General features: G+C 35.5%; 1 protein-coding gene across 1 annotated transcript; it reads right to left on the bottom strand.

The window, feature by feature from the left end:
- Positions 1-1,499: 1,499 nt before the first annotated feature.
- On the bottom strand, positions 1,500-8,083 carry DGK1 (diacylglycerol kinase1). The gene is made up of 8 exons (XM_007037451.3): positions 7,745-8,083; positions 5,864-7,376; positions 4,666-5,032; positions 4,214-4,290; positions 3,461-3,580; positions 2,777-2,941; positions 2,276-2,413; positions 1,500-1,923 (listed from the first exon to the last, which is right to left on the bottom strand). The coding sequence occupies exons 2-8, from the start codon at positions 7,031-7,033 to the stop codon at positions 1,774-1,776; spliced, it is 2,187 nt and encodes a 728-aa protein (XP_007037513.3). The 5' UTR covers positions 7,034-7,376; positions 7,745-8,083; the 3' UTR covers positions 1,500-1,773.
- Positions 8,084-9,685: the final 1,602 nt, after the last annotated feature.

Below are 9,685 nucleotides of genomic sequence, written 5' to 3' on the forward strand. Positions count from 1 at the left end.
CGACATCAACGTCAAGGACTTTTGGTCTATGCTGGCATTTTAGATTTCTAAGCAAAATAAAACCTTTTGATCTTCAACCCTTACCCATAGCACTAATATATTCATTATACAGTATTTGGGTTGGGCTTTACCTTTTGACTACTTATATATGTACGTAAAACTTCCTTTATACTAGATTTTGTAAGTTTCTTAATATGGAAAGCTGTGAGTTTAAACTGTAAAAGAAAATCTCTTAATATGGAAAGTCTAATTTTAAAAGAATGTGGCATGTTTGGATGTTGACTTGTTCATTGAAAAATGGGAAATCCCCAGTAAACAATCCACCAAGAAAGATGATAAGAAGGGCAATCTTTATTTCCTCGTTTCTGAATGCAGCTTTGTTCAGCAATTTGCTTTTAACTGCAGCGAAGATACCAACATTTGCCACATCCAATTCGAAAGGATGAACAAGAAAAATCCATTTTTCTGCCTTGGTTCATCCCCCATTTCTCTCCAAGCTTTTCTGTTTTCCCTGTTTTTTGGCATGAATCTACGGCAGGTTATGATGCATTGATATATATATATATATATTAAAAAAGGGTGTACAACCCGTCGCAATGGCAGTCCAAAATCCATGTGAGAACATGCTCAAGACGTACAAAACAAAGCAAACATCTCGTTGATCATGGTACTAAACTAACGTTACGTGCAAGGCGCATTCCTCATTTCAACACATTCAAAACCCAAAATCTGCTAGGGATGTTAGACACCCATCAGCATTTGACGAATGGGAGAAACATCCAAGGAGAAGGTCCGGCCTCCTCCGAGGGAGAGGCGACTAGCATTGGCATCTCCAACTTATGCCCACCTCCAAACTCTAAACCCTATCTCAAGGTTAAGCCCTCGGAACAATGGCAGCACCCTCTACGACTCATACGAGCTCCGAGCTGTGACATACCAGCTCAACAAGGCGATGCATCGATCTACCGGTTCCTCACCAGCTCACTTGTGCTACCTGATGTCTCCCTTCTATTCTCGACGTTTAGATCGTGTAAACACACAAAATTCAAGAGCACCCAAGAAAGTTGTGTGTTCCCACTTAACATGTGCAACCATTAACAGAAATGCTAGCAACAAGAGAACCAGGGACGTTACCAGAGGATTTGCTGCCAAACTTTGGAACAAGGTCAAACAAGGGCTGCTTAGGAGTATTAACCAGAGGAATGAGTTGAGCGATACCTAATCAACTAGAGTTGATTGAGTTGTCATCTTGTGCAAAAAATTGCGGACAATTTCCATTCCTTCCTTTTCAAGGAAGGAATTAGTCTTCCTCTTCCATGTCTGGGGTACAAATTCGAAATAGTGAAATCAAAAGAAAATAATTACCCAAAGTGAAGCCATGTTTTTCTTCTGAACCACCTGCTTTATGATAACAGGGATGGGAATTTAAAGCACATTTAAAGTCCACTTGATTTGAAGCCACAACTGAAATAGGAATCAGGGAGCAAAAACTCAATAACTATCATCTTAATCAATCACTATATTTTCTTCATATAACATTTTCCAAAATTATACCCATCACTATATTTGAGGGCTCCTTCTGTATTAACGATTTCAAGAAAACTCATATACAAACACACGATTCAACAAGAAGCTTTGGCTGAAATCATGATGAAGACATTGGAAAAAGAGAGACAGAGATGACATAGACCAATAAATATTTTTGAGAAATGCCCCTGCAACGACCACATTGCTGACTGTAACTACTTTGAGCTTAAAAAAAAAAACCACCTCTTAAGTCAGCCTTAATGCCATTTCTTGAAGAAGAGCTCGCTTCTGTGAAGCGTTAATTATGTGATTTGTTTCAGCACTCTCAAGCACATCAGTTATTATGGCAGCTGCATGACCTAGGGGTTCCTCCGCCGTCCTCTTCAACATGAAGGCCTGCCCAAATCATTACAATTGTAATAACGAGGAATATAACAATAAAAAAACAAATACGAATGACAATCCTGTGAGATCTCTTGGAAACTTTTACGGTAGTTCGAATTTAGAACACTAACATGGTACTCTAATTTATTAGGCGTGCTTGAAAAAAAAATCATCCATAAAATTTTAACTCTGGTCAGATTTGCTGAAAGGAAATACTCATATATTGATGTCTTATAATACTTTGGAGATGTACCTACCAAGTACTTCGTAAGGATTCAAACTGTACAAAGAGGAAATAACAAACTTAAACAGAAATAAAATGCCATGTGTGTGTACATGAGAGAGACAAAGAGAGAGAGAGGACCTGTCCATGATGTGATATGACCAATGTACATGGCTGCTGAGACCAAGGTTCTCCATCAATTTGAACAGGCAATGCAGCAAAGAGCTGTACCTTAATCGACTGTCCCTGCGCAAGTCTTCGAGCACGAGAAAGCCCCACCTGTAATAGCACAAAGCAGCAGCTAAGAGACATTTTCAACACCAAAACCTTAATGTTAAATTTCCAGAACTCAATCAGAAGAAGGAAACAAAAAATAGAGAAACATTAAGAAGAAAGTTGGATCAGATATTTTTATACTTTACTGTCCAGCATAAAAGAAAAGGACAAGGGCTGAGTTTTTCTATCTTGTCCAGTTGTCCTTTATGGCATGTAGTCTGCACCAGTGATATGGTATCACAAAGCCAAGTTTTTTTAGACATTAGCATCAAATTAGATAGAACTTGTTTTCATGACTTTTGAAAATGCCAGATAGAATTTTTACACTAAAGCACCAGCTTAGCCTTGCTCGACGGACTAGATTACCTGCAGTGTTCCAAGATGCCAAGTTCCAGATATGCTCACAACCTCCAGTATTTTATCATGCATAGACTGAGGATCAAAATTCTCATATGTCTCATCCTCATTTTGCCAAAGGTCTACACCGCCCATGTAGCTTCCAATGTTTGCAACAAGTACACCTTCTGCATCCTGTATAGGTTTAGAACAGCATCATAAAATTTACAGTAAAAAGAATTAACAGTTATTTGCCCCATTAAAAGTCTTCAGCATCAATGTATAAACAATTTTTTTAAATAAAGGTAAGAACTTTCTGATGGATAAAAGAACCAGTAGTGCAAACAAAGTTATTAGAAGCAGTCAAAAATAATTTAAAATAAGCAGAAACAAGTTTGAGAGAGTATGGACAGATAAAACCAAGATAATTAGAAAACGAAATTAAACAGAAGCACAACAGCTTTAAAGGAACAGTCACTAACAGGAAAACAGATCTTGTTAACATTTTACATATCTTTTTCTCAAAGGAAAAAAAAATACTTATTCAAACATAATCAAAGATAAGTTCAAATGTGCAGCTGATTCCGACTTGGTACTTCTTCAAAAACTCACAAGAATATCTGGAAGACTTAAGAAAAAAATTCTCTTCTGAACAATTATCACATAATGTCTATATTTTCACAAATGTAACTAAATAAAAACTAGCACCCATACCTCAGGGACCTCTATCTCAACACCATCCACCTCTACTCTAACTTGCCAAGGAAAATCTGCAAATGTCCTATCCATTATACTCTTAGCACCCTCTCTTGCATAAAGCACTTTATTCATAAACTGCAGGTATATTGAGGTAATTTCAGCAAGATGGAATTGGATAACCAAATAAAACAAGATCATTAGGACAAGCAAAAATTATCGCAATAAAACATGGAACATGATGCATCTAATTCATGTAGATACCTCCAATGACATGGTTTATAATTCTCTTTTACTTTTTATGTTATTCTTCAAAACTATATGTGATCCACGGCCTCTTGGTTTACATTTTACATTAGCTATGTTGATCAAAAAATTCAAGCAAAGAAGAAGAAGTAGAGGAGGTAGAGACCTGCATAAGAACACACAAATACTATCTTTCATCATCAATGGACTAAAGGTCCATAAATCAGTTAAGAAATGAGCAACAAAATCCTTGCATTCTTTAAATTATAAATAACATTCAGAGAGAAAAGGTTCGTACTGAGATAGGAATTATAGGTTCAATTGGAAGGCATGATTTACATTTCTAAAGCCATGAGTTTATATATATGTAGAGGTTAAAGATCAGAAAGTCCAAAATTATCAGAATGCGATAGGCTGAAATTAAAAATCCTTTTCAGTTGAACAAACTACATAATTATACAATCAATTGTCATTGTTTATTTTGCATTGCATTTCAAAATGCATAATGCAAGAAGATATAAACACCTGATTATAAAACTTCTCAGGATTCTCCTCCCGTAAGTTGTGAATGTCCAAAGCTACCTTCGCATCACAACCAATTCCTGTGAGAAAATCATAACACATGAGAAAGCTATAATAAGGAAATAGGCAAGACATCAGAAATACCAATGCAATGGTCTAACCAAGATAAGTGAACAAGCTAAAAATTACCAATCAGCCAGCTAAAACACTAATTGTACCATTCCATCTAAGATTTTGTCCACTTCAGGGTATCATGGACAAAAATTTACAAATATCACAAAGTCTCATGCGCAACTAAGTACAAATCCCGACAAACCAGCTACCATAGAAATCTGACTCTCTTGCTCTTGCTCTTGCTTTCCCTCTCCCTCTCTGTTGGGTCAAATTTCAAGTTGATGATCTAGATATTCAACTTAACCGGATTCTAGAAGACTTGAAAGAATTAGTCTGCATACCAAGATAGTTGTTAATAAATTTTGGAGATTGAAGTTGCTTCCCCTGTTGGTTCAAAATAGCTACTTTCCAGCGGTCAAGAATGGTCACTGCAGCATGCTCTATGTGCTGCAACACTGTGCAGAGGCCTCCTTGTCTCTCCACTGAGCCCAAGCCACCTCCCCAGGACAATACTCTGGCCAGATCATTTCCAGTTCCAGCAGGAAGAATAGCAACTGGGGGTGGGGAAACAAAATTTTGCTTATCTATTGCATTCAGAACCCAACCAACAGTACCATCTCCCCCACATACAAGTATTCTGAAGTGAGGCACCTTTCTGAATAAAAAAAGACCAATCTCTGGTCCCTGTGTTGAACTCAATTCAAAGACCTGTGACAAGCTTCAATTAGAAAAACCCTCACAAACACCAAATTGGAAAACTGTAACCAATTTTAACGAAAACAATACTCACAAACATCATATTAGAAATCATATTGACAGCTATAAAAATCAAGAACTAAAGCTAAATCAGAAGCCACTAGAACAAAAAAAAATGCCAATCTAAGTGGTGGTGTTAGCAGTATAATTGTAAGGTTATTACTTCATCAAGACAATCAAAAGTATCTTCAGCATCTTCCAAGAATTCGAGGAAAGTCATCCTGGCCAAGTGGTATTGTGCACAATTACAGTATTTGCCTTCCCAATTATCTTCAGTTTTTGAAGAAAGTCATTTCCCACCTAGCTGATATCTCATGTACTGAACAACTCTAGTCTGATATGGCAAGCCAAGATTTCAGAAATTTGTCACACCACCTTAAGAGGCTGTGTTGGCAACCCTTCTACTTCAAGTGAGTATTCCTGTTATTTTTCTAACATGCAAATAGCTAGAAACAGATTGGTGGTTCTAAAATTTAACTATTTTTGTTAAATTGTATTAAAGACTCTATTTTATCAAGTTTAACTCGCACATGATTCTTTATCATCTGTCAAGATGCCAAATACTTCTTAAGCTAAGAACACATAGAACTGTTCCAAAAGCATGGAAGTATTAATTAATCTCATTAGTTCACCCAACAACAACTTCACTTTTGGGCTCAAGAACTGTCAAGAAAGGAGAGGAGTTTTCATTTATTGTAGCCCATAGTTCCTTCCACAAAACTACCCCACCCACACAACCAATAAATATATGAAAGTGACAAGGAAAACTTCACGGCTGATTACCTGAACAGGATTCAAAAGAAGGTTCAAGCGCTGCTTGAGGGAATCTCCACGCTGCGCTCCACTCTTCTTGTTGATGAAAACTACTAAAGGCCTTGCATCTGGTGGCAGATCAATTAGCTCATATCTTTGTTTCATCCTTAATGCTTGAGATTCATCCTTCTGATTAAGTGATCCACTTCTTTTGAAACTGGGCTTTGACTCCAGTTTCTTATCTACGCCACCATCATGGCGTGGTGTTCCCACATTCATGCTACCATTGCAGTTTTCTTCTATCGCATGAGAACCATTTGCATTTTGAGGGGAATCAACAGTGCTCTCTGTGCATATGTCACAGACGCTACCAGTACTACCTGTATCAACTGAAGTTTCATTATTATGCTTGTGCTTCTTGCTCTGACTCCTAATGGTTGCCCGTACTGAAGAAGCAAACTCATTTGCGCCATGAGTGATAGAGCTCAGAAATCCATAATTCTGGTTCAACTCCTTAACATAAAGAGGTGACAGAATCAACCTTCTGAATTGTCCTAAATCACAAATATCACCTGTTTCATTAGACATACTACTGTGACAGTCCACATGTAGGAGTCGTTGGCACCACAAGCAACACCATATAGGAGATCCACCAAGAAAAGACCCACTACATGGCTCTTCACAGTAGCTACAAAAGGAAGCTTCATCAGGTTGATCGGTAAGCTCTGTCCATCGAACTGCCCACTGGTGCATCACATGCTCAAACCCAATCATAGATACACACTTGCAATCCTTGTGTGCACTTGAAGAGCAGCTTAAGTGAGCCGCTGCACCACAAATGCTACAACGGTGAATGAAACTGTCTGAAGATATCATAGGCCCTAAGGTTTGGGAAGGTGACATTGGTTTTAAGCAAGCACAGCAATTCAAATTCTTTCCACGGGATACAGATTCCAGCTCCCAAGTATGAGGAGCAATAGGAACCTTATGCTCGGCCTTTGGGTTTTTCTTCGACCTAGCTACAGCCTTCATCCAACTTAAGTTAATGTTTCTTCTCCATTGGAAAGCCGTGTAAAAAATAGTCAAAATACCAACCAGGCCAGCAATAACACAAGAGAAAATGAAGAGACGTGACTCGGCTGCCATTTCAGATGGACTCTTGTCAGTCCAACTGGGATGCAACATACGTTCTTCATCCATTCTTCAAAATTTTTATAGTGGCATTCTACACTCACTAACAAACACCACACCACCTACTCACCGCATGCCAATGTAAATAGCTCCTTATGAAAAAAGGCTTGCTACCCATTTTCTATTAAAATCCAGATTCTTATCCATATTCATACTTATTGCACCATTTCATTAGATACACTTCTTGTCTCACACCAATCCTAAAAGAGCACTTTTTCTTCCTCTGAAAAAATGCCTATATATTGAGAAAAACTGCTAATCGAAAATTACAAATTTTTACAGCCTACAAAACCAGTAACATCAAAACTCCATTGCCTTTATCAAAGCCAAGAAGGTAAGACAAAAAAAGAACCTGCAAAAAATTCATAAATCCATGGAAAAAGTATTCTTACAATACATAAAATCAAAAGAAAATATCAAATTGAATACGACAATATATACCTGAGCAAATATAACAGAGAAAGGAAAAGAAATTTAAAATAAATTAATTAGATTGATCGCTTAAATGTATCCAATGCACTATTTGGCTGTCGAGAACCCGTCGTAAAATCAAAACAACTAAAAGCTATCACTATGTTTTGGATCATGAAAATAAAGAAACCTTCGCAGTGAAGCAAGCTTTGAAAATTTTCCTCGTTCTGGGCAACCAAACAGCGAATCAGAAAATGAAAAGCTTTACCAATCTAACATTAGAGAATAAGAAAGAGAAAATAGACTTACAGTAGGTAGCGGCCAATGAGAAAGAGAGAAAGAAGATGGATGAGATCTCAGAGAGAGAAAACCCTAGGCATTGGGCGAGGATTTGATCTAGAGAGAGAGAAAAACTGTGTGGGAAAATCGAGAACCGAAAAGCAAGAACCCAAATTTCAAGCTTTCAAATACTCGACATCACACAGACAGCATAATCAAAATATTAAAATAAGAAGATTAAGCTTCTTTATTTAGTATTTTTGGGTTTAAAGGGGAAAACAAAAAGATTGAAAATAAAAATTTTAAAAGAAAAAGAAAGATTCCGAATTTGGAGCGAAGGAAGGAGGGAAGGGCTCGTCGGGAGCGAGGTTGCGTAGATTCTGAATCTTGGTGAAAGGTTGCCACGTGGATTAAAGAGGCGTGTAGGGTGGTACACGCATCGGGTCCCACATTCTTTGTATGGGCCGTGGTTGGCATGATTTGCTGTGGACAGGTAGTTCAGGTGGAGACACGTGCGAGCGAGTAAATTACTGGTGCATGGGACCCCACTACGTTTCTGGTTTCCTCTTTTGAACGAAGGGAATTCTGAAAACTTTTGCATACCGTGTCTTAACCTCTTAAACCTTATTCCTTAATAACCCCACCACATTTATCTTTTTCTTTGTCTTTTCTTTTTTATTTTCAAGACGTGTCTACCGACCACGGTTTGTTATCTTTTTTATACAATTTTTTTTTTAATATCATCTACGAAAAAAGTTACTAAAAGGAGATTCATTAGCAACTCTGCTATTATGTACATATAAGTTGTCATAATATATTAAATTCATGCATTCTTATTTAGAAAATCATTTAAATTCCCTTTTTAAATTTAAAAATTATATTTAAATTCCCTATTTATATCTCCATCATACATATATGCTATATAAATACTTTAAAAAATTTTCTCATGAGATTAATGTCATATGGATAAAGTTTTATTTTTGGACAATAAAAAAGTGAAATAGAAGAAGTCTTTTTATCACCATACAATTGTGTTTTAAAAATTAATGCTGAAACTCTTATATTTTCAATAAAATTATTTCTTTCAATATACTAGTCTTAGATTCCAGCTATATATTAGTTGTACTCCACGGAGTGCCACTAACAAAAAGGAGGAAATTATTTGTTTGGATTTGGCAAATCGTACAAAAAATCAAAAATAAATATAATAGTAACACAAGATTTTTGAGAATTATTTGAAAAAAAAATGAATACAAAAATCTCCAAGATTTAATAAAAAAATATACTTGGAGATTCTTTCCTTAGTTTTATTTATCTATTTAATTTTGGTTTTTCTCTTCTTTTTTTTCAATCAAGATTGTTTTTTAACTATCAGATTTTAGTTAGTCAAGAGATTTAATTAATTTTAAAATCATTTTTAATTACTATCATATTAAATTTTATTTAAGTTATACTCTAATTCAATTACGCATTAAATATTTACAATTTTTTTATTTATGATATATTAATTTTGAGATGAACTTGTTAAATTATCTTTAGTTAAAAAATTGATCACCATTAATGTGAAAAAAAATAGTGATAAGGAAATTGATTAAAATAAAAAATGAAAACAAAAAGGAAAAGGGAAGAAATGAACAAAGCGATGATATTGTCAGCATTGAACGTACACCTAACACAAATATAAGTTTGATTAATGTCATGTTAATGTCAATCACTTCTTCAAAAGAGATAAAGTTTGTTTTCCAATTTTTTTTCAAAAGCAAATGTTTTCTAAACTAACCAGAGTAAGTTTATTTTCAATAAAACTTCATGGACAATAATTTTTCAGAATTGAATTATATATAATTTAATATGTTTAATACATAATTGAATTTCAATTTATCTTAATTGAAATTGAACTTCATAGTAATTAAAATGATTTTAAACTAATTAAATCTTTAATCAAATTTATAAATAATTAAATCTCACAAT

This window comes from Theobroma cacao, chromosome 3, assembly GCF_053813885.1.
Source record: "Theobroma cacao isolate CCN51 chromosome 3, ASM5381388v1, whole genome shotgun sequence".
NCBI lineage: Eukaryota > Viridiplantae > Streptophyta > Magnoliopsida > Malvales > Malvaceae > Theobroma > Theobroma cacao.

Coding starts and splice junctions, on each gene's coding strand:
- DGK1 (XM_007037451.3), bottom strand. CDS start 7,033: ATGGATGAAGAACGTATGTTGCATCCCAGTTGGACTGACAAGAGTCCA. Junction 2,942..3,460: donor TTGAGATAGAGGTCCCTGAG/GTATGGGTGCTA, acceptor AAACCTATACAG/GATGCAGAAGGTGTACTTGT. Junction 1,924..2,275: donor TCATATCACATCATGGACAG/GTCCTCTCTCTC, acceptor TGATTTGGGCAG/GCCTTCATGTTGAAGAGGAC.